Source organism: Sus scrofa, chromosome X (genome assembly GCF_000003025.6).
Source record: "Sus scrofa isolate TJ Tabasco breed Duroc chromosome X, Sscrofa11.1, whole genome shotgun sequence".
Classification (NCBI taxonomy): domain Eukaryota; kingdom Metazoa; phylum Chordata; class Mammalia; order Artiodactyla; family Suidae; genus Sus; species Sus scrofa.
Window position 1 is genome coordinate 6,243,112 of NC_010461.5, and position 25,138 is coordinate 6,268,249.

The 25,138-nt window shown below is 50.9% G+C and overlaps 1 protein-coding gene across 1 annotated transcript in view; it reads right to left on the minus strand.

The window, feature by feature from the left end:
* Window positions 1-25,138, minus strand: part of GPR143 (G protein-coupled receptor 143) — a 34,359-nt gene that overhangs the window by 816 nt on the left and 8,405 nt on the right. The window contains exons 4-9 of the mRNA XM_021080271.1: window positions 22,418-22,429; window positions 20,987-21,079; window positions 18,665-18,774; window positions 16,381-16,489; window positions 15,098-15,215; window positions 13,623-13,863 (exon numbers count right to left, since the gene is read on the minus strand). Of these exons, the coding sequence (XP_020935930.1) occupies window positions 13,623-13,863; window positions 15,098-15,215; window positions 16,381-16,489; window positions 18,665-18,774; window positions 20,987-21,079; window positions 22,418-22,429 (683 nt within the window). The remainder of the gene's footprint in view (window positions 1-13,622; window positions 13,864-15,097; window positions 15,216-16,380; window positions 16,490-18,664; window positions 18,775-20,986; window positions 21,080-22,417; window positions 22,430-25,138) is intronic.

A 25,138-nucleotide genomic window follows, 5' to 3' on the forward strand; every position in this document is an offset into this window, starting at 1 on the left:
CAGTAGGGCTCCATGGTTGCCCTGCCCCCACCTGCATCCAATTCCAGCAGGTGCTCAAGGGGCACCTCTTACTAAAATGAAGAACTGTCTTCTCACAGATGATGCCACATGGGGAAGGGGTGTGGGTAACAAGCAGAACGAAAGCAGGAGTTCCTGCTGTGGCGCAGCGGAAGCGAATCCAGCGAGGAACCATGAGGTTGCCGGTTCAATCCCTGGCCTGGCTCAGAGGGTTAAGGATCTGGTGTTGCCATGAGCTGTGGTGTAGGTGGCAGACGCGTCTTGGATCCAGTGTTGCTGTGGCTGTGGTGTAGGCCGGCAGCTGTAGCTCCGATTGGACCCCTAGCGTGGGAACTAACATATGCCGCAACTACAGCCCTAAAACAAAAGCAAAAAACAAAACAATCAGAACAAAAGCACACCTAACCCCTGGCAAAAGAGTAATCTTGGAGGTGTGTTCATTCACCCCAATAACACGCCTTCCTCCAGAACTGTTCTTGCCTTCTGCAGATATCCAGGTGAGCCTGCTGTTCTAGGTTCTAGGTTGTGCGTTGGGAGCGCAGAGACGGAAGACCCAAAGAACGGGGGCCTTTTCGAATGTGTGAGGGAAGTGAGGCAAGTGACTGCCCTTCATGAAAATCTCGGAATCCAAGCTCCCTCACCGAGAGGCCCCACCGACCACTGCAGCCTCCTCCCCACGGCCTTCGGCTCACTCCCAGCCTGGCGGCACCCTGGCTTCCCTCACGCCCCGCTCAGTCCTGCCACAGGACCTTTGCCCATCTCTTCTTCTGCCTCTGAAGCTCTCCAGGTCCTCGCAGGGCTCGCTCCCAGCCCTCATTCAGGCCTCAAGTCAAATGTTATCTTATCCTCAAGGAGGCGTCCAGGACCCCCATGTAGAACCACCCCCTCTCCTGCCCCCTCTGGGTCTGTTTCTCCTCATAGCACTTCCTGCTGCCTTGACTGTCCTATGATTACTCGTGGTTTTCATTCTGTCTCTGCCACTAGAATGGAGAGCCCCAGTGGACAGGGCATCTGATTCTTTGAGTCACCATAGTGTTAGCCGTGCCTCACACTGCCCCTGGCACATAGAAGGTGCTCGATAAACGATGCTGATATGGATGTGAATGGGTAAACACAGCGGGCTCACTGCCTTGACATCCGTCCGAATGCAGCATGAGAGTGTTTATCGAGACTAATGTACCAAGAAGGGCAGGCACAAGCCCAACCCAAGAAGAGACACATGAAGAGTTTCGGAGGACACTTAGAAACAAGAGAGTTCCCACTGTGGCGCAGTGGGTTAAGGATCCAGCATTGCAGCTCAGATTCAGTCCCCGACCCAGGAACTTTCCATATGCCTTCAGTGTGGCCGGAAAAGGAAAGAAAAGAAAAAACGTCATTCTACGGGAAGCACATATGGAGCATTATATGGGAAGAGGAGATGATAAATTGTAGATGGGCTTGGAAATGCCTGAGTTACGGGAGGAAGTGACGCCATGAGCCCAAAAAATCAAGAGTGGGACTGCGGGTCGGCCGCCCCAGTGGCCTGGGGGGGTGCAGGCTCTGGGCTCTTCCTCCCAGATCAGGATTTGGATGAGTCTGGGCTGTGGGTGGGAGTGTGATGCGCCCACACCGAGTGTGATGCGCCCACGAGGAGAGGGCAAAGGAATTTAGAAGAACGGAAGGAGTGACACGATGGCCATGGCCCTGCAGCCAGGCCTGAGGACAGTCTGGGTCGCCGCCCGGGACGGTGGGAGAGGACTCTCTGCTGGAGCAAAGACCCCGCTCTGCTGGGGACAAGGGACAGTGGGGAGCATCCCGTTCTGGAACTGCCTGCCTGCTGGAGGGGCCGGTGGCGCCTCCCAGAGGCTTGATTCACGCAGCATCACCCACTGCTCAGGAGGAGCTCCTAGAACTGTTGTGCGGTCTCTGCAGTCTTTCCAAAAAGACTCTAGGCCAGAGCATCACACCGCGGCCTTGGCAGCTCATGATCCGGGTCTGGGCTGAGGACCCGCCGCGCGACTTTGCCCTTGGGGGCGCACCCTGCATCCTGTGCTCCTTCGGAGTTCCTGCTTCCTTCCCCACCCCGGGGCTCCCCAAGGGAGACCCCCTTCATGCCATCATGACTCCACAGAAGATGCAGGGCTGCAGGAGCTGAGCCACCCTGCCCTGCCTGCACCGGGGCGGGGGGCTGGGGGCCACCTTTCCGTCAGTCTGAAAGATGCACAAAGAATGTGCTGGCTGAGCAAGCCGCTGAGAAGCTAAGCCAGCAAGGCCACTGGGCCGGGGAGGGGTGATGTGAACATCTGAGCGTCCTTGAGGACATGCAGGTGCTACCCTCCCAGGGCCCAAGGCCGGGCCCCTTGCCAGCAACTCCCTTTCATGAGCCTTGCAGGCCCAGGAGGTTCTCAGGAACTTCCCTGCCCCATGGAGATCTAACGTTTGGGAGGGCGCAATGGACGTCTCCTGCGCCCTCAGCTGCTGCTCTTGAATCCCTTAAAACCTTGAAGCCCTAAGTCAGAAACCCCAACCAGTGGCCACTGAGCGTGGGCCACGGAGAGCCTAAGCATCTCCTTCAACGTGCTGAAGTAGGTCTAGCCCTGCAGAGCCCCTGGGCTGTGTGCTCGTGCCCATTCCTCTGGCAACTGCAACCCATGGTGCCCCCCGGGGTTACGTGGAGGGCAAGGGATGGCAGAGAGGTTCCGAAGACGAGAATGAGACACATGGGAAAGAAAAGAGAAACGGGGATGCGTGGGGGAGAACAGGGAATTGGGGGAAAGAAGCAAGACTGGTGGGAAACAGCAGAATCATGTGGGGAGGACAGAATAACGGGGGATGGAATGGGGGGAGCGGAAGAAACGGGAAGGAACCGAGTGGTGGCAGACGAGAAAATTGTGAGGAGACAAGGGATCACGGGGCAAAACAGACTTTTGAGAAAATGGGGATTCTGGCGAGAATGAGGAACGGTGAGAGAGGGAATGTGGGGAGATGGAATTGTCACTCCTTACAATAAAGGACAGAGAAATGTGGGAGAGATTGCACCGTGGGGGAAAGAGTGCCAAGGGGAAGGACAGAGCCTCGGGGCAGGGATGCGGAATTGCTGGAGAGATCACAGAAGGACGGGAGAAAGAGGGTTGTGGGCAAGACGAGGCCGCTGCCTTGGGATCCTGAGGGAGGAGTGAGAGGGACAGGCAACTGTGAGAAAGAAGGACTTGGGGCGGAAAACAGAAATCTCTAGGACAAAAAACATTGGAGAGAGGGAATGTGATAGAAAACAGAATAGCGGAAGCCAACAAATCCATGAGAGACCATGAAGAATCTAGAATGGTGGGAGAAAATAGGAAGCCGCGGGAAGCGAAATGGGAGAGGAGGGTACTGTGGGGGAGACGGGGCACTGGGAGGAAGACAAAAGATCATGGGAGAAGGAGTTCCCATCGTGGCTCAGGGGTTAGTGAATCCAACCAGGAACCATGATGTTGCGGGTTTGACCCCTGGCCTCGCTCAGTGGGTCAAAGAATCTGGCGTTGCCGTGAGCTGTGATGCAGGTCGCAGATGCGGCTCGGATCCCACATTGCTGTGGCTGTGGTGTAGGCCAATGTCCACAGCTCCAATTAGACCCCTAGCCTGGAAATCTGCATATGCCACGGGTGCGGCCCTAGAAAGAGAAAAAGACAAAAAAAAAAAAAAAAAAAAAAATGGGAGTTCCCGTCGTGGTGCAGTGGTTAACGAATCTGACTAGGAACCATGAGGTTGCGGGTTCGGTCCCTGCCCTTGCTCAGTGGGTTAACGATCCGGCGTTGCCGTGAGCTGTGGTGTAGGTTGCAGACGCGGCTTGGATCCTGCGTTGCTGTGGCTCTGGCGTAGGCTGGTGGCTACCACTCCGATTGGACCCCTAGCCTGGGAACCTCCATATGCCGCGGGAGAGGCCCAAGAAATAGCAAAAAAACAACAACAACAACAAAAAGAATATGGGAGAAAAGGAAATTGTAGGATAAACAGTATTACAGGGGAGTCAAGGAGGAAGGGATTCTAGGGGAAAATGGAGAACTGTGGGAGATGGCAACTGTGAGACAGAAGGAACTAAGAGGAAAACAGGAAGCTGTTGGAGAAACAATTGTAGAAGAAATGGAAAATGGTAGAAAACTAAATTGTTGAGGAAAGCAGGTTGGTGAGAGACAAAGAAGAACGCAGAATTATGGGAGAAGATAGGGAACTGTGAGAGATACAGATATTGTGGAAGAAGTGGGGAATATGGGGAGAAACAGCCTTTGGAGGAAAAGAGGTTACGGGATGGAAAGACTGGAGGAGTAGACAGGCAATTGCGGAAAAGAAAAAATCCTGGGGAGAACAGAGAACTACTGTAAGAGAAACAATTGCAAAAGAAATGAACTGTAGTCGAAAACAGAATGGCAGAAGAAAATGGAGATCTATGAGAGAAAACAACCAAGAACTGGGGGAGAGAACAAATTATGGGACAGAAGGGCGGTTGGGAGAGTACAGAGAATTGTGGGAAAGACAAGGAGTTGTGGGAAAGGTATAGAATTGGGGCAAAATAGAGCACTGTGGGAGAGGTGTGGAATTGTGGGAAAGACAGAATTGTGGGAGAACATGGAGAATTAGGGGAGAAGAGGGGAAATGTGGGAAAGAATAGGGACTTCTGGGGGAAATAAGAAATTGTAGGAAAGACAGTTGGAAGGGGAACTGTGGGAGCAGTGGGGAATTGTAGGAGAAACAAGGGCTTATGGGAGAGAACAGAAAATTGCAGGACAGGGGAATCGTGGAAAAGAATGGGGGAACTGTGGGAGAAAGGGAATTATGGGAGAGTATGGAGAATTGTGGAAAAAGAGGAATTGGGAAGATGAGGGATTGTGGGTGACTGAAGAATTGTGAAAAATAACTAGGAAAAAAATAGGATCCAATAAAAAACAAAATCCTAGAAGAGAAAATGGTGAGGCGAAAGTGACAACAAACAACACTTGTTGGAGTTCCCGACGTGGCGCAGCGGAAACAATCCGACGAGGAACCATGAGGTTGCGGGTTTGCTCCCTGGCCTCACTCATTGGGTTAAGGATCCAGCATTGCCATGGGCTGCGGTGTAAGTTGCAGATGCAGCTTAGATCTGGCATTGCTGTGGCTGTAGCATAGGATGGCAGCTACTGCTCCAATTAGACACCTAGCCTGGAAACCTCCATATGCCACGGGTGTGGCCCTAAAAAAGACAAAAGAAAAAAAAAAAAACACCTGTGAGAAAGCAGAGAGAGGAATCACAGGACAGAAGAGAGACTTCTGGGGAAAATGAGGAATTGTGGGAAAGAGAAGGACTTATGAGAGGGCGGGTGATTATGGAAAACAGGGTTGTGGGAGAGAATGGAGAATTGTGGGAGAAGTGTGGAATTATGGGAAAGAATAGGGAGCTGTGGGAAATGCAAGGGCTTGTGGGAGGAAATCAGAATTGTGGGAAAGATGGAGAATTGGGGAGGTGCAGAATTGTGGGTTAAATTGGAATTGTGGGGAAAATAGAGCATTGTGGGATACAGGTGGGATTATAGGGGAGAATGTGAATTGTGGGAAAGGCAAGAGGTTATGAGGAAGGGGGTTGTTGGTAAGACTGAAGAATTGTGGTGTGAACAAGAGATTGTGGAAAAGAAAAAACTGTGGACAGAACAGAGAAAATTGCAGAAGAAATGGAATGTGGGAGTTCCCGTCGTGGCGCAGTGGTTAACGAATCTGACTAGGAACCATGAGGTTGCGGGTTCGGTCCCTGCCCTTGCTCAGTGGGTTAACGATCCGGCGTTGCCGTGAGCTGTGGTGTAGGCTGCAGACGCGGCTCGGATCCCGTGTTGCTGTGGCTCTGGCGTAGGCTGGCGGCTACAGCTCCGATTCGACCCCTAGCCTGGGAACCTCCATATGCCGTGGGAGTGGCCCAAAGAAATAGCAAAAAGACAAAAAAAAAAAAAAAGAAATGGAATGTGGTCACAAAAAGAATCCTAGAAAAGAAAATGGTGATATGAGAGTGACCACAGAGAACCAAGAATTGCTGAAAGGAGGAATTGTGGGAAAGACAGGGGATTACGGGAGAGAATGGGGGATTGTGAGAGAGAATGGAGAATTATGGAGAGGGAATCCGGCATTATGGGAAACACAAGGGATTGGGGAAGAATGAGGAATTGTGGGAGAAGTATGGAATTATGGGAAAGACAAAGGTTATGAGAAAGAGGATTGTGGGTAAGACTGAAGAATTGTGGTGTGAAAAAGCAATTGTGGAAAAGAAAAAATTGTGGACAAAGCTGAGAAAAATGGCAGAAGAAATGTAAAGTGATAGAACAAAGAGTCCTAGAAAAGAAAATAGTGAAATGATAGTGACCAAAAAAAAAAAAATTTGTTAAAAAGAGGAATTGTGGGAAAGCAAGGGGTTGTGGGAGACAATGAGGAATTATGGGGAACACAAAGGATTCTAGAAGAGAAAGAATAATTGTGGGAAAGACAAAGGATTATGGAAGAGAATGGGGAATTGTGGAGGGATAAGGAATTGTGGGGGAAACAACATTGTGGGGAGCACAAGGGACTATGGGGAGAATTAAGAATTGTGGGAGAAGTGTGGACATTGGGAAGGGCAAAGGTTATGAAAAAACGGGATTGTGGTTAAGAATGAAGAATTGTGGTGTGAACAGGCAATTGTAGAAAAGAAAAAATTTGAACAGAGCAGAGAAAATGGCAGACGAAATGGGAAGTGGTAAAAAATGGAATCCTGAAAGACAAAATAAATGATATGAGCATGATGTCAAAGAACCAAGAATTGTTGAAAAGAGAAATTGTGTGAGAGTAGAAAGACTTCTGGGTGAAATGAGGAATTGTGGGAAAGACAAGGGACTATGGGATAGAAGAATTGTGAGAAAGCAAACGATTGTGGGAGAGAATGAAGAATTATGGGAAACACAAAGGGAGAGGATGGGGGCATTGCGGGAAAGAAAAGGTTATGGGAGAGTATGAGGAATTATGGGAAAGGCGAAAGATTATGGGAGAAAATGAGGGGTTGTGGGAAACAGGATTATGGGAGAGAAGGGCTAATTGTGGGAGAATATGGGATTGTGGGGAAAATAGAGCATCATGGGACACAAGGGACTAATGGAGAATGACGAACTGTGGGAGAAGTGTAGAACTGTGGAAAAGACAAGAGGTTGTAAGAGAAAGAGGAATTGTGGGAGGTGTGGAACTGTGGAAAGGCAAGAAGTTATGAGAACGGGGATTGTGGGTAAGATTTTAAAATTGTGGTGCCAACAGGCAATTACAGTAAAGAAAAAGATGTGGGGAGAGCAGAGAAAATGGCAGAAGAAATGGCATGTGTTAGAATCCTAGAAGAGAAAATGGTGATATGAGAGTGACAACAAAGAACCAAGAATTATTGAAAAGAATTGTGGAGTTCCCGTCGTGGCGCAGTGGTTAACGAATCCGACTAGGAACCATGAGGTTGCGGGTTCGATCCCTGCCCTTGCTCAGTGGGTTAACGATCCGGCGTTGCCGTGAGCTGTGGTGTAGGTCACAGACGCAGCTCGGATCCCATGTTGCTGTGGCTCTGGCGTAGGCTGGTGGCTCCAGCTCTGATTGGACCCCTAGCCTGGGAACCTCCATATGCCATGGGAGCAGCCCAAAGAAATAGCAAAAAGACAAAAAAAAAAAAAAGAAAAGAAAAGAAGAATTGTGGGTGAAACAAGGGATTATGGGAGAGAGCGTGGATTATTGGAAAGCAAGGTATTATGGGAGAGAATAAGGAATTATGGGGAACATAAGAGAAAAGAATTGTGGGAAAGAATGGGGCATTGTGGGAAAGACAAGGGATTATGGGAGGGGGGATTATAGGAAAGCAAGGGATTATGAGAGAGAATAAGGAATTGTGGGGAACAAAAAAATTCTGGGAGAGGTAGAATTGTGGGAAACACAAAGGATTATGGGGGAGAATGGGGCATTGTGGGAAAATCAAGGAATTGTAGGAGAATTTTGAAATGGAATAGGAATTATGGGAAAAACTGGAGGATTATGCGACAGAGGGAATTGTGGGAGAAGTGTGGAACTGTGGCAGATTATGCAGAATTGCAGGAGAAATGGGGAATTGTGGGAAAGATGAAGTTGTGGGAGAAAATGGAGAATTATAGGCCAGAGAAAAAATTCTGGGAAAGACAGAACTGTGAGGGAGAAGGGAAGTGTATTTTGGGAGATGTAAGGAATAATGGGAGAGATAGGTTATGGGAGATAAAGAGTAATTGTGGGAGACTCTAGGAGAGACAGGGTATAGCAGAAGAGAAGGATTATGAGGGAGAATGGAGAATTTGGAGAGATAGTTATGAGACAAAATATTGGGGGGGGGCAGAGAACGTGGCAGAAACACAATTGCTGAAGAAAGGGAGATTCCTAAGAGACAAGGATGAATACAGAATCATAGGGGGAGTGGGAAATTGTAGGAAACAGAAAATTTTGAAGAAAAAAAAAAGGGTGTTGGAGAACAGAGGAATTGTGGGAAAGACAATGGCTCATGGGAGAGGAATTTGGAAGAAACATGGAATTGTGCAAACAAGTTATGGGATCATGTATTGTGGCAGAGACAAGGGCTAATGGCAGAGAAAAGGGAATTGTGGGAACAACATGGGTTAAGGTAGAGAAAGGGGGATTGTGGGAAAGACAGAATCCTAAGAGAACTGGAGAACTGTGGGACAACCCGGGAATTGTGGAAAGACAGAACCATGGGAGAGAAAAGGCCATTGTGGGAGAGATGCAGTTACACCCCTCACTTCCATCCACTGTGTTCCAGATAGGCCACAAGCCACCTACCTGGGGACTCACTACCTGTGCCCTATTCTAACCACAAGCTTCCCCATCTCCCCACAGCCCTACCCGCTGACCACTGTCCTTATTTCCTGATACACCTCGTCCACAGCCTCGGCCCTACCCCCTCTCCTTGGCCACAGCAGGGAAGGCCTGCGCTCCAAAGCCCCTCCCAACAGGCCTCTGCCGAAGACACACCCCTTTGTGCCCCGCCCACCAGGTCCACACCCCCAGCTCCTTGGTGGCCCCGCCCTCATCCAGAGCCACGCCCCTATGTGCAGGGCCGGCCAGAACCTTTCCCTCCTGAGCACGGAGGACAGCGTCCTGGTTAAAGGGGGGCCGCGGATTTGACACTAAACCTTGTAAAGCTCATGGAAGGAGGAAATAGTGTTTTAGGGTGGGCTCATGTTCTTACATAAGATAAAAACCAACCAGGTTTTTGTATCTGCGAGAAAACTTTTTTCTTGACTTTTTAGACCCTAGGGAAATTCTGATTCCTTAATAAAGATGATATTTGGAACAAAGTTCTCATGAGGAATTAACACACAGATCTCCTCAACGTTACAAGTGTTGCCATGGTCACAAAGCCGGAGCATCACATCAATCCTGCCACACCTCCACTTTAAAAACCTCCGCCGGCCTTTGACTGGCCATGAGAGAAAGTGCAGACGCCTTAGCAGAATCTGTAAAACCCCTTCATTATCTGTTCCCAACCTGCCTCTCCCAGCTTCGCATAAAATACCCTGCTGCGGGCACCGCCAAAAAACATACAGACCTTCCGCCCTAAATCAACACACAGCGTCTCTGGGCTTTGTTGTCTCCCAGAGTCTCCCAGTGTGAATTAACATCACCCCCCCACAAACACACGCTGAGTCAAAACCAAAGCAGGCCCTGCCTTTTCTGTGTTCCTTTAACACTTCAGACTTTTGTTTTGTTTTGTTTGTTGGTTTGTCTTTTTAGGGCCGCACCTGCAGCATATGGAGGTTCCCAGGCTAGGGGTCCCATCGGAACTGCAGCTGCCTACACCACCACAGCCACAGCCCCTCGGAATCTGAGCTGCGTCTGCAGCCTACACCACAGCTCACGGCAACGCTGGATCCTTAACGCACTGAGTGCGGCCAGGGATCGAACCTGCGTCCTCATGGATGTTCGTCAGATTCATTTCCGCCAAGCCACGACGGGAACTCCTCAGACTTTTTAGAATAAAAAAACAAATAGTACTTATCTGTTAAGTTTCATACCTGGTACGTCTCAGGGACCCTCAACCCCCCCCCCCCCCCGGCTAAAATGGTGTTAACCATATCGCAGACCCTCCATGAAATTTGTTGAAGTTCAAATTCAATTAACTGAAGTGCCCAGTAAGTACCAGACACCACTTCAGATACTTCCGTAACACAGGCTCTGTGCACACCTCTTGGCCTTGGAGTGAATCCGAAAGTGGTCGAGGCTTAAGGATGTGATAAACAAGTCAGGCTTCAGCTTAACAGTGCAAACAGGGAGAAGCCTAACTGAGCTTCCTGCTTCGAGTTCATATCTCTGGGCTTTTCTCCCCCACGTAACAGTCTGTTCTGTATTAGGAATCGCTCTCTGCCTTGACTCAGAGACCGGGAGCCAAGCGCCTGGAGAGCAGGAGAAAGGCCAGACTAAGCCAGCAGCATCTCACTTCCAAGAGCACAGCCTTAGAAGAGAGGGCTGCCCGGCCCTTTGGGTATAAGGACAGGAGTCGGCTGCCAGCAGCCCAGACGGCTCGGCCTTGACCTTGTCGGCACAGACTGGAAACTTTCACAGCCTTTTCTGCTCCTCACCAACATTCACTCTCCATTTTTACCCTCAGATTATGAATATGCAATATAACTTAGTTATTCTTATTAGTTAGCTTTTTCTTTTTCTTTTCTTTCTTTTTTTTTTTTTTTTGCTGTCCTGTGGCATGTTGAGCTCCCAGCCAGAGATCGGATCCAAGCCACAGGTGCAACTTACGCCACAGCAGTGGCCTTGCTGGATCCTTAACCCACGTTCTGGGCCAAGGATTGAACCTGCGTCCCAGGGCTCCAGAGATGCCACTGATCCCGTTGCACCACAGCGGGAACTCCAGAGTCAGCATTTATTGAAGGCCCACTGGGTCCCGGCACTATTTAAGCACAGGCCACACAGATCTTTTTACTCTTAGAAGGACCACTGTGGTTGGCACCCTAGTACAGGTCAAGAAACACTACGTGAGATTTGCAGGAAGGGCTAGTCCTCAGGCCGTCGGGAGGAGGCCGAGATGAACAGTCCTCTGCCCAGTTGCCGAGCCTTCGTCCTGGAGGTTATCGTGACAGCTTTTGTGTGCCACATCCATTCCTCTTACTGCGGTCACATGTCACCTCGCTGCTAATAAGCTTAACAAGCATTGCTACTCTTCAGAGAAAGTGCTTACTCATTATGAAATCTCTGTAAAAAAATGTTTCAGAAGGTCTCCGCCCTTTTGTCCCCTAGCTCTTTTGGGACGTATTTGACATAGCATTCCAACTCTTCCGTGACTAAGAATTCTTTTTTTTTTTTTTTTTGTCTTTTCAGGGCCACACCCACAGCATATGCAAGTTCCCAGGCTAGGGGTCACATCAGAGCTGTAACTGCTGGCCTACACCACAGCCACAGCAACATGGGATCCGAGCTGCGTCAGCGACCTGCACCACAGCTCATGGCAACGCCAGATCTTAATCCACTGAGCAAGGCCTGGGATCAAACTCACTTCCTCATGGGTATTAGTTGGGTTTGTTACCACTGAGCCACGATGGGAACTCCAAGAATTCTTTAACGCTTAGGCCTTGTGGAATCATGAGCTGCTACCAATTTTCCTTCAAAAATGTGCAATTTAACATTGGAGTTTCCTGATGGCTCAGCAGGTTAGGGATCTAGCATTGTCACTGCTATGGCCTCAGGTGTGGCCAAAACTATATATACAATTGGGTTTGTTTTTTGTTTTTTTTTTTTTTTTTGACTTTGGGGGGTCCTTTGGCCACACTCGAGGCTCATGTGGAAGTTCCTGGGCAGGAATCAAACCCATGCCACAGCAGTGACAATGTCAGATCCTTAACCAACTGAGCCACCAGGGAACTCCAAGAAAACCCACTGCTCTTACAAACTCCTAGGTCTTTACCAGGTACAGTGGTCGGGTGTTGGAAATGAGTGCCAGATGGTATCTGGCCTGCATGGTAACACCGGCAGTGTGTGTCATTCTAGGTAAAGCTGGTTTTAACCAGCCCCAGTGAAATAAAATGGGAATGGGGACAGGCTTAAAGGCCTCATAGGGACAGAAGAAGGGGCGAGGTGGCCTCCTCCCCAAGGAGCATTGGTGGGAACCCAAGCCCCTGACCCCCAGGGGAGGGGCTGCAAACATGTGCTCTCTTCTTGCAAGGAGTTTTCAAGCTCGATACTCAATGCTGTCAGCAAAATGTTTACTCAAGACCGAGGGGGATAAAATCTGTGTGGACGAGGGAGGGTAAAATTATTAATCAGTTCTGTAACAGTGACATTGAGATGTAACTCAGAGTAAGGATCACAGGTCTGGTTATTACTCTTTCTCTGACTCATCTTGATTAGGATATAAACGAGGTTTTTTTAAGAGTAAATTCAGAGTATACAGCACATGATAAATTACAAGGTTACAGTATGTTTAATGAAACATCTATATAATAGATTTATATATAAAAAGATATACATGAATATATAAATATAAAATATATGTAATAGTCCAGTAAATGATAATCTTTAGAGAAACATTATTTGGGCCTTGAACTGATACTTTCTTCTTCCTCATCAGTTGGGTTAATGGACCTAATCCCAAATAAGATGAATAGGAATTTAAAAAGAGCAGAGGAGTTCCCATTGTGGCTCAGCGGAAAGAAATCTGACTAGTATCCATGAGGACGCAGGTTTGATCCCTGGCCTCACTCAGTGGGTAAAGGATCTGGCATTGCCATGAACTGTGGTGTAGGTTGCAGACGTGGCTCAGACCCCGAGTTGCCGTGGCTGTGGTGTAGGCCAGCAGCTGTAGCTCCAATTGGACCTCTAGCCTGGGAACCTCCATATGCCGCAGGTGCAGCCCTAAAAAGAAGGAAAAAAAATTTTTTTTTAGTGAAAAGAGCACAGAGTTTGAAGACCACAGTGCAAGTCCTGAAATGAAAAGAATAGATTAGAAGAGCCAGTACTGGACGACTGGCATTTCATCTTTAATGCCACCCCGAGTGAGCTGGGCAAACCAAACAGCACTTAGAGTCTACAGAGGTCCTGTCCTCCAGTCTCCTGCCTTACAGCAAATGTTAGTGATGGTTCTGAAGTGACAATTGATGTCATATTCAAAATGCCATCCAGGGAATTCCTGCCGTGGTGCAGTGGGTTAAGAATCCAAGTGCAGCAACTCTGGTTGCTACAAAGGCATGGGTTTAACCCCAGCCTGGTGAAGTGGGTTAAAGGATCTGGTGTTACAGCTGCAACACCTGGCCAAGGAACTTCCATATGCCACGGGTGCAGTCATTAAAAAAAAAAAAAAAAAAAAAAAAATTTAATGCCATCCAGCCCAAGGAAGAGCGAGTTAGCACTAACACAATACAAGGCTAGGTACTTAATAACTAAAGGCCCCACCGTGATATTAAAAGGACAGGTGGACGATGAGATGCAAGATGAACAGTGTAACTTTCCATTCACACCCTAAAGCAGGTTACAGACGTCGGGACAGAAACCTCCACACCAGCCGCCTCGTCGTGTGACAAAGGACTTGCGGGGAGCCCTGGGTCCCCGCCCTGGCCGCCTGCCCGGCGGAGGGCCCTTACCTTCGGACAGCAAGCTCAAGGCCTCGTCGGACGTGTGCCCGCCTGTCCGCACCTTCCCGCCGGCAGGGCTTTCCCGGGGCTCGCGGGAGCCCCCCGGGGACGGCTGGGCCCGCTCGGCGGCCGAGGTCGTCATGGAGTCCCACTGGATCTCTTTCCGGGGAGACTGGAAATCCACGCTGCAGCCTGTCCAGCCATAGAAGGCCAGAGACAAGAGGAACCCTTGGGCTGGGTTCAGGATCCCCTGGGAGGGCGGACAAAGAGACGGTGGGTCAGGGCGGGGCAGAGGGGGAGGGGGCGGGGCGGGAGGGCGGGGCTGAGCACATGGGCGGGGTGGAGGGAGGGGCGGAGGGAAGGGGCGGGGCCAGAGGGGACCCGTAGGAGCCGAGGGGGATGAGGCGGGGGAGGGCAGGGGCGGGGCCAGAGGGGGATGGGGGAGGAGGACCGGGATCTCCGTGCCCTAGGGGCTGGCCTCACTGGGACTTGGGGGTTGGTGGGTTTGGGCCCAGATATTGGCTGGAGGTGCCTTGAGATGGGGGCGGGGGGGCGGGTCTGGAGGAGACAGACCGTGGCAGGGAAGGAAAAGGGGAGCAGCAAGGGGGTTGCACAGGACCGTCTGTACCCCGGCCTGGCCGAGCTTTCCAGCAAAGACACAGGAGCTCGCCACCTGCACTCGCACGGGAATCAGATTTCACAACGGCGCCTGAGGCTCACCCTGAGGCTGGCCGACCTCCCTCCCCGTACGTGGGGTCCGTACAAAAGACCCACAGCACAGGGATGGAGGCATTTCAGGCACCCACATTCCCCTGACTCTGAAGCAGCACGAGAGTTAATTCTGTGCAGGGTACCATGTCCCTCTCCATCAACAGCTCATGTGTGGATTTTTGTTTTGCAAATGCAATATAATGAAAACACTGGGGTAAATCTACCATGGTCTTCCCACCTGATTATCATTTAGGTATCGCTAGTCAACATTTTTTCATACATGGAAAAAAGTCATCAGGTAATTTTTAGGTCCTGGCATTTTTCACTTAATACTACATTCCATAATTGTCATTTTTAATATGCACATAACATTCCATCAAGATCAAAGATCATAATTTACTTAACCACTCCCTTTTTAAAAAAAATCTGCATTTCTAGAATTCTTTATAATCGTAGATAATGTTATAAGGACTATCTTCCTCCCCATGGCTTTTTCAGTCAGAAATATTTCTTCAGGATAAATCTGCTGATATTTCAAGTTTCCCCAAAAGGTTTGTACACTTGCCAAATGGCTTTACCAGCGTCCGACATACCCACTTAATAACGATCCCAGCAGTGAATGAGACTAGTTAGCTGGTGGATGGAGGCCAGATGTAGGTTCCCCAGGAACACCGTCAACTACATATTTAAGTGGCATATACATCATACTTGGGAGTGGTTTTTATTCTTCTGTTTGTTTTTTCCGATAAGATTTTCAATCAAGATGGACCTACCATAATGAACCACGTGGTCTTGGCTGCAATTCGGACCTGTTTCAAAGAGGCTCCACTGATATCTGGCTGCATTTCAAGATAGAATAAAAGGCTTTCATTGATGATGTTTGACATCCAACTGTTGGAAAGAAAACGGTCCACGGGTAAAGAGAACACGCCACAGAATCCGTCTTGAGGGCTGGGCATCAGGCATCATGTCTAGCAAGACCTAGAAGTCCTGCAGAGGCGACCACTTCAGCAGGAAGGAGGCGCCACCTGCTGTCGGAGATGCTCCCTCCCCTCCCCCATGCCCCCCCACTTCCGGGTCTGACCATCTGAAGCGAAGACCAGCAGCTCCCCCCCACCAGGGGAACCCAACACCACAGCAGGTGTGAGGTTCCAGCACAGATCAAATCATCCAGAATGCATTCTCCCTTAGAAAACAAAGCTAGCGTTCAGATGGATGCCAAAACAAGTCTTGGCATGTTCTTTGATTTGGCATTTTTTTTAAGTGTAGTCGATTTACGGTGTTGTACCAATGTAAATCCTGGCGTTTTATGTCTGAATTTTTTGAGGTTGCTATTGGTAGGCACAGGGGATTTTTAGAGGGAGGTCATTTATGTCTCGCATGAGTGAAGGTACAAACACACCTCCTCGCCGTCAGATAAATTATTAACAGCACAAAGGCATGCCCTGTCAGGCAAAGCATCCCTTCACCGCAGCGAAGGGTCTTTTGATTCCAGTCTCCTCTGTGCTGGTTGCAGGTCTGTTCGGAGAGCACCTGTGATGGAGGGTTGCCCAGGAGAGGAAGCCGCTCTCTACCTGCTGGCCTGAGCTGTGCGTCACCACCCCAAAGACGTGCGCCTGACCTTGTGTCCCAGACGCGGGAATCCTGGGGTCAAGCCAGATGCAAATGGGTGGCTTGAGAAGCGGCGAGGGAGCACTTTGAGTGTGATCAGCGGGACAAAACACCGGATGCATATGGTTGTGGGGCAGGGCGGGGGAGGGGGGTGTATCAAGACTAAACTCGGGACTTTTTGATGTAACAGCTTTTTACGTCATATGAATAGATTTGAGTATCTTTCCAGCAGTTCACGGATGGCAGAACTTGCCTTCCTGCCTCGCGAGCATTTCCTCAAAAGGCACAAGTTTCAAAGATTTCCTTTCTAAAGACCCTTCCCTTTGGAACGTTCAGGTCACACTTGGAAAAGCCAGTGACATGTGGTTTGCACATCCCTTCCCAGGGACAGTTTTGTGTCTTGTTTTTTGGTTTTTTTAAAAAGAAAAAGAAGAAGAAATATTACCAAATAATGAAAACCAGCATTATTTTGAAAAATCGGGTCTTGATCACAGCTCCCATCCGCCTCTCGTTCTCTGTGTAAACTCCTTGTCTTCCTTTTAGTAAAGAGGCCACTGCGAAGACGAGAGGAGAACCGTGTGTAACTATTTATTCCATTATTTACGTCCAGTGGAGATGCTCCCTCCCCTCCCCCACCGCCCCCACTTCCGGGTCTGTCCATCTGAAGCGAAGACCAGCAGCTCCCCCCCACCACCAGGGAAAGAGCAGCAGAGCAGATGGGAGCCTGTAACCAAAGCCAGAGGCACACAAAGCCAGCAGGACCCGGCCCTGTTGTCCTCACAGCTGCCACCATGCGGTTCTCATGGACACCAGAGAATGTATTGGTTTTTAAACATTTGCCTTGAAATAATTTGAGATTTACATAAGATCTGCAAAGATCAGTTCCCGGACGCCTAGACCCAGCTTCCCCCAAAGGTACCATCTTACACCCCCCCACCCTGCCCTGGTCACCGCAGTCACCAGGAAGAAATCCACATTGGTCCCGTGCTATTAATTAAGCTCCGGATTGTGGCTGCGCTTTCCTAGTTCAGGAACTCTATTTTCTTTCTTTCTTTTTTCTTTTTTTTTGTCTTTTCATCCTTTTAGGGTGGCACCTGTGGCATATGGAAGTTCCCAGGCTAGGTGTCCAATTGGAAAATCGGAACTGCGGCTGCCGGCCTACACCACAGCCACAGTAACACCAGTCTGAGCCGTGTCTGTGACCTACACCACGGCTCACGGCAACGCCGGATCCTTAACCCACCGAGTGAGGCCAGGGATGGAACCCACAACCTCATGGTTCCTAGTCGGGTTCGTTTCCACTGCGCCATGACAGGAACGCCCCAGGAACTCTATTTTCAATGATTTATATTTTTTATTAGAAAAATGCACACTCACCCTTTTCGAATGAGGAGGGATTTAACACATTTCCTTGTAGACAACTTGGAAAATATAAAAAAGTTTAGGAGTTTCTTGGTGGTACGGTGGGTTAAAGATCCAGCTCAGGTCATTGCTGGGGTGTGGCTTTGATCTCTGGCCTAGGAATTGCTGCAGGCAGTGGTTGTGACCAAAAAAATAATAAATACATAAATAACTTAAAAGTTTAGGAGTTCCTGTTGTGGCTCAGCGGTAACAAATCAACGAGTATCCATGAGGATGTGGGTTTGATCCCTGCCTCACTCAGTGGGTTGAGGATCCGGCGTTGCTGTGGCTGTGGCATAGGCCAGCAGTTGTAGCTCCGATTTGATACCTAGCCTGGGAACCTCTATGCCACGGGCGTGGCCCGAAAATAATGAAAACTAAATAATTAATTTAATTAAAGTTTAGAAGAGAATTAATGACCCAGGGTCCACTCAGAGACAACCACTCTTAGCATCTTAGTGTCTTTCTTTCTAGTCCTTTTTGTAGAAGTCATGTTCACCTGCTTGATATAATGGAATCATTATTTTTAATGCAATTTTGTTGGGGCGGGGGCTATATTTAATGTACTAGTTTTAAATGAAGATAGGAAAAACGTGACCCAGAGAGCCACAGCCATTGCCTCTTCCTAGTGGGGGGGACTTGACTTGTTTTAAAGTCCTGCCCTCAGCCTTTCTGTGAAGGTGGGTTTCCTTATTGTGCCTTGAGGGAGCCACACACAGCCCCAGGTCCCTGGAGACCTGCCCCAGGTCACGCTTCCTTGAGGATGGGGTGGGGGTTGGAATGCCGGTCCCTGCCTGGGCCCAGAGGTCTTTCTAGTACCTTCTGCTGACTCACGACATCCCGCTTATCCAGTTAGTACCCCTGCATCTGACTCATTTCCCGTGCTCTCCTTCCTGTTTCCTGCCCCACGGGGAAAAGACACAGCCCCACACATCAAGGTTGCGGGGGGGGGGGGTGCCCACCACCACTAGGTTCACATCCGTCCCTTCCCCTGGGCTCCCCTTTCCTCTTCAGCTCCCGTCTCCCCTCCACAGGCTTCCAAGGCCACCCCAGGCCTGGCCAGGGCAGACTCAGGATGAGACTGGACGGAAGGGAGAAGTCCCTCGGTCCCTACTTTGAGCTGACACATGCTGGCAGAGAAGGCGGACAGCCCGTCACGGCGCTGCTCCCATTCGTGGGGGAAACCGACTCCGTTCCCCGCCCGGACCTCCTCTGCTCCTGTCTCTGCAAGATGCCGTGTGAGGTCGGTGGTCCTAGATGATCCCTGAACCCAAGACCAGGGGGCCGCCCGCCACTGCCTGGCCCCGGAGCCCCTGCCTGTGATATACCTGCAGTCACCGTCTTGCGAAACAGTATGGGGTTGGCCACGAGGACGAGCAGCAGTGGGAAGTAGGTGGTGACATAGTGGGGGATGGCGTGCTCCAGACCCCTGTCACACCTGAGGGGGGAAAGCCAAGTCAGTCTCGACAAAACGAAGCTCTGCCTGGCAGACGCTGCCTTAGCCGGGAGCCGAGGCAGGAGGAGCGAGAAGGGAATTGCACAGAGCTTCCGACTCTGCTCGAAGGCAATCTGGCTCGTGGCTCGTGTCTGCAAACAAGCCACACATCGCAGAAGAAGAAGGGGCTCAGTCTCCTACCTGGGGGTGCTTTTAAAATTCCCTGCTGGGAAAAGGTAAAGAAAGGCCAGACTCTGGGATGGTGTTTCCCCCTCTCAGCTCCCCACTGGGACTCTTCACAGAAACCACACAGTTCAGGCCAGACAAAGGCACTCAGTGAACAGCGAGGTTTTGAGCCCTCATTCCCCCGCCCTGCGCGCTAAGCCTGGCTGACCTCGCAAGTAAGAGCCAGGCTCTGCCCTTGATCCACTCCAAATGCCCGGGCTTCAGACTGCGCAGGGCAGGTGTCTTCACGCTTGTGGATAATCATGTCCGCCGATTCTTTTCAGGGGGAAGGACCAGGATTTGTACTGACGGGCCGTGGGAATCACCCATCCACACGGGACACCGAGGGGCAGGTGCGGGTATGTTACCCAGGCGGAACCGTCAGTTGCCGAATGCATGGACAGTGGCCGAGGGGGGGTCCAAAGCAGAGGGTAGGTTGCTCCGCCTGACCCAAGAGGAGGTGGAAAAGCAGAGGAGGGAGCAGCCCTGTGGCCGCCAGAGGAAGAAGGATAAAAGGCCAGCACTGGCTTTTCGGTGCAAGGAATGCTTGCGCCAGAAGGGGGAAAGTGGCAGAAAATGCAGGGATAAAAAAACAGGCAAAAGCAATGCGGTGCCCGTCTTTTGTTGCCCTAAGGATTCCACCACCACCTTGGAATGCTACCTTCTTTTTAGCAGAAGCTTTCCTCTTCCACTGTGAAAGCTACACTGGTCTGGAAGGGCTTGAGGGGAGCTAGGGGAACCAGAGGAGGGAAAGACAAACGTGGAGGCCGGGACAAGAGTGAGGGTGGGAGCCTGGAGCGGGCTCGCGGGCCATGAAGACAGAGACAGTGGCGGATGAAGATGCTTCAGGGGCGGCCGAGGGAAGACACAGGCACCGCAGACCCCGCAGCCACGGCTGCCTTGCGCCCAGGACCCCTCCAGTGGATGTGAGTGATAAAAATGCCCTTTCCCATAAGCCCTTTCCCCTGTAAGAGCAGCTCATTCTGGATTTGTCCTTTTAAGGTTTCTGGGGAGAGCATGACAGAGACCTGGAGCTGGTCTCTGTGCACAAGGCCACACCCAGCCACGCCAAGGGAGACGCCTCAGTGAGAGGCTATAAGAAATCAAAAAAGAAGAGGGAGAAATGGTTTACACCACCATCAGCAGACGTGTTCTGTGAAGGACCAGACAGTAAAGAGTCTGTGCTTCAGAACCCCTCACAGCCTCTGTCAAAACTCCTCTAATGTGTGAAAGCAGCCATAGAGGATACCTTTGCAAGTGAGCACGGCTGTGTGCCAATAAAACTTTATTTACAAAGGCAAGCAGAGGGCCGGGTGGGACCCGAGGGCCGTGCTATGCAGATGCCTGGTCTACACCGCCCTGAGATCACAAAGAGACAATGTCCGAGCTCCGTTTTTCAGTTTTCCCTTGACCATTAGGGTACATATCCTTGGAGGGAACCTGAAGCTTTACAGATGGTTGCCCTGGTGGATTTTAAACTTGAAGAAAGGCCAAAGACACGCTCAGAGGCCATGCGTCCCAGTATCTGTGTCCAGAAGAGCACAGGATAGAGGAGGTGTGAGAACAGTGCAACCAGCAGAGGCTTCAAATTGGCTCTTCTAGGCACAAGCCTTTGTCTTCCAGCCATCTCGACCTCATTCTAAGGATGCTGCCCTCACCTGCTTCCCCACAGGAAGCTGGTTGGAAGAATACAGGTTAAAGAGTGGGCGGTGGAAGGCTGCGTCAATCTGGAGGGGACGCCTAGAGCCTGGCACCCAGGTGGATTGGCGGAGAGGCACCCCCAGCTCTGCATCCACCCTGCCAGGCGGCCACCCGCAGGCACATGACAGGCAGAGGCTGGGACACTAACTCCAGGTGCAAGGCTGTGTGGTCAATGGATGAACACAGCCTGCCCACCAGGTGCCCACGCGGGCAGGGCCAGCACTTCCTGCAAGAGGACACACCAGGGGTGCAGGGGTTGGGGAGTGGGCTTGTGGCGGGGGGTGCTTACCTGGCCATGGAAGGGTAGTAGAGCATGAACGCTCCCTCCACGCAGAGCAGCGCAGCCAAGCCCCAGGCCATCATGTGGTACAGCAGGATGGTGCTAGGAGAGGAAGGAGCAGGGGCGGCCCCACCCGAGGTGCCGTCAACAACCCCGAAGCATTCAGTAGGTGCACAGCGTTGTGCAACCACACCTGTATGCAGTTCCTCATCAGCCCAAAAGGAAAGTCCAGACCAGGAAGCCGTCCTACCCCATCACTCCTGCCCCCCGGCGCCTGGCAACCACTCTCTGCCTCTATGCATCTGCCTCTTCCCAACGTTTCACTAAACGGACCCATGCATGATGTGGTCTTTTGCATCTGGCTTCTCTCACCCGACCTAAGGCTCTCCAGTGAAGGGGAGCGAGACAGGACACCTCCAAGTCCTCCTGAGAGCCCGGCTCCCCCTGTCAGCATGGTGCTCCCAGCCTCAGCCTGCCCAGAGTCAGCTCCTACCTAACACAGGAGTGTCTCAACACTCAGCCCAAACCAAGAAGCAGCTCTCCAAGAAGTGGGTGGTTATTCCATGTTCCAGGAGAGCAGGGAGGCTTCCTAGCTTACCCCCCCTCCCCATCCCACCCCCACTCCCTGCAGCGTTCCCCTTATGTCCTAGCTGCCATCTCTGCCCTCCACCTCTGTGCTCCCCACAGCCCCCACCCCATGCCTCGAAAGACTCGAGGCAGCAAGCCTTGCAGATGGGGTCAGGACCACAGACGACCTGAGCACGTGCAGAGCTATCTGGCATTTTTTTTTTTTTAATGGCCCCATGACACATAGAAGTTCCCGGGCCAGGGATTGAAGCTGAGCCACAGCTGTGACAACACCGGATCCTTTAACCCACTGCGCCAGGCTGGGGATAGAACCTGCACCTCTGCAGAGACCTGTGCCTTCACAGAGACCGGGGCTGGAGCAGTTGGATCTTAACCTCCTGCACCACAGCGGGAGCTCCTATCTGGCTCTTTCAATACAGCGCTGCTCGGTTTGTGTCTTTTCTGCAATGGGAAGGAACAGGCCCCAGGGCTCCCTCGGAGGTGCTCAAAACTGTGCCAGACATATGGCCAACAGTGTGACCCCAGACTCATCAGGATTCTAATTCTGAAGATCAGCTGCGTAGACAAAGGGAGCCATCAGGCTGGGGGAAAGGACGCCCTTCTACAAGGAGACAGGAGGGAAGAGACAGGCAGGAGGAGGGAGACCCTTCTCAGCCAGGTTCCCGGGAGGCCACATGGTGCCGCCCACACTCTCTCTGGTTCCCGGCGGCCCTTCCCTGCACATCCGGGCCTGGCAGCGCATCCGGGAGTGTCCGGCCCAGAAGCCAGAGGCTTTGTAGGACACGCAGCAAACTAAGGAGCAGCCTTCTGCAGGGCTGGGCTGGGGAAGGGTGGGATCTCGGCATGCCAGACCCCAGCCCTGGGCTGGAGGAGCCAGTGGTGTCCTCCGAGGTGGGAGGGAGCCGCAGGGGCGAGGCCAGTGCTGAGCTCCCCAAAGCCCTGTGGTCGGTTCTCCAGCTGCAAGTGGCCTCGAGGGGAAGGAAGTGACAGATGGGCCATGTGCCCCAAGCGGCAGCCACTTCAATGACTGACACAACCGAACACCACACCAACGCCGCCTCCTTTCTTCTGAGTCCAAGGGAGGTTTCACGCGAAGGTCCTCCCCACCCCCTCTGCTCTCACCTCTTCCTTTTCTTGGAGCATCAGCCACGTTGACTCCGAGCGTTTCCCGGGATCTCAGGCGCCTTTCGTTAGTGTTAAAACCTGTCTGTCCCCCACCTGGAGCCAGACTACAGTGAATATTTTGTTTTTAAACTGACTTAATGATTTTTCATAGGGAAAATTCTCCTGCACCAAAGGAAACGGCCAAAGGCTGGGAGGATCTAGCAGATGATGTGGATTTAATGGAGCCACACCCGCGAGGTCTGGCCCCCTGCCCAGGAATTCCTCGGGACCCTTCCCCGCCAGCTGCAGGCGCTTCGTTGCCACCTACAGAATCCACTCCACCCTCAGCTATGGAAACAAAGAGGGGCTGCAGAAGCTCCTTACAGGACCCACACTCTCAGGTCAGCTCTAAACCCAGCCCTCGCTGGGGGAGGCACGGCCGCTGGCAGGGATGAGTGCGGGCAGCGTCTCCACGGCTACAGAGCACATCTGCTGTCTCCGCTGTAGGCCTGCTCCTTTCTGGTGGGAGAGCCCGCTTCACTGCCCTGGCTCTTATCCTTGGGACGCCTCTGGGTGATTGGCATTCCTGGACCTTCGCCTCCTGTTTGATGGGCAGGTCCTTGGAAGCCTGGCAGCCTGCAGTCTCCGCACATCCCCAGCCTCCTGCCTGTGCCAACGCTGAGCTCCAAGATGAATTCCAGATGCTGCCCCAGGTCTCAGGAGAGCTTCCTGATTGCCTGTCCTGGCTTCTCAGGGCTCTGTCTGTCCTCCAGGTCCAAAGAGCTGTCCAACTCCAGTCCCCCATAGGTAGAGATGCAACCTGCCTCCTTCAATCACAGCAGGAAACATACTGTTCTAGGTTCCTTTCAGCGCTCCAAAGCTCTTTTTGTTTGCTTTTTAGAGGAATAGGCATTAAATTTATTCTGCAGTTTGGACCCATGGATGTAGCCTACAGGCAAAAGTCTGTTTCTACTCAACCATCGACAATAATCTCTCCAGAGAGCCGCGAGGTGTTCCAGCAGATAGATATTTACTGAGACTTGTGGAAGATCTTTATGGACCCAGCTGAATGTGATAACCTCTTCTGAAATTCCTCTTCGATCCCTGGTGTTTTGGGCACACGGGCAAGTTTGTGCCAGGCCATCACAGTGGAAAGCCTGGGTGTGTGGGTCTTCACAGGTAAGGGTGACCATGCTGGCTGCTTGCTGGCCACACACGCTCTTAGGGCAGCTATGCGTGTGTCACTGAGATACACAGTATATCTTTGGGAAACGACATGATAAGAAATTGTTGCCCATTTCTGTTTTCTGAAAGTGGTTTTGGCTTTTGGAACTAAGCCAACACCCTGATCAATATGGGATCATTATAGTGGACAATACTGTTTGGGAATTTAATAGAAAAAATCCAATAACAGAGGCATGGCTACCAAGGGACGAGGGTGATAATCCAAGCTTCCTTTTATCTCCACAAACTAACCGGTAGTCTGTGAGACCTCTAACTGGGTTATCCTTCCAAAAGCGAGTGAAGGAGGCATCAGACAGGAGCTCATATGTATACCTCGCTTCAGGGACAAATTCCTATCTTAAGTCCCTATTACTTTCTGCTTTTTTCTGTAGCCCAAACTAATTCTTACCGATACACCTCACTGGCTGCCTTTGACCTTGACTAACTTTTCTAGAGAATTTTCACAACCAAGTATACCTAGGTTTTGTACAAATGTGTAAGAGCTCAGGAACTAAGGTTTAAAGGTAGAAGGAACAAACACGAAAATGAAATAAGCATTCAATTTCAGGCCAGAGAGACAAAGTGAATGACGATGTGATATCCATAAGGTATAGCAACAATTTTAGAGTGCTGATTCCCTAAGATTGCCCAGTGTATTCTGTAGCCTGAATATGATCTTTATTTGCTTGCTGATATTGGTTTTAAAAGGGAACGTATCCGGAGTTCCCGTCATGGTTCAGTGGTTAATGAATCCGACTAGGAACCATGGGGTCGCGGGTTCGATCCCTGGCCTTGCTCAGTGGCTTAAGGATCCGGCGTTGTCATGAGCTGTGGTGTAGGTCGCAGACGCGGCTCGGATCCCGTGTTGCTGTAGCTCTGGCGTAGGCTGGTGGCTACAGCCCCGATTCAACCCCTAGCCTGGGAACCTCCATATGCCACAGGTGCAGTCCTAAAAGGACAAAAAAAAATTTTTTTAATTAAAAAAATAAAAGGGAACGTATCCAACAAACGGTGCTGGAACAACTGCATGTCCACCTACCAAAGAATAAAAGTGGACTTGATGCTCCCTACACGCAAAAATTAATTCACAGCTCTGAACTCTAAATAAAAGTATTCCAACTGGAAAACTCTTAGAAGAAAACAGAGGTATACATCTTTGTGACTTCAGGTTAGGCAGTGGTTTCTCAGATGACAGCAAAAGCACAAGAAATAAGAGAAAAAAATAGAAAAATCAGATTTTATAAA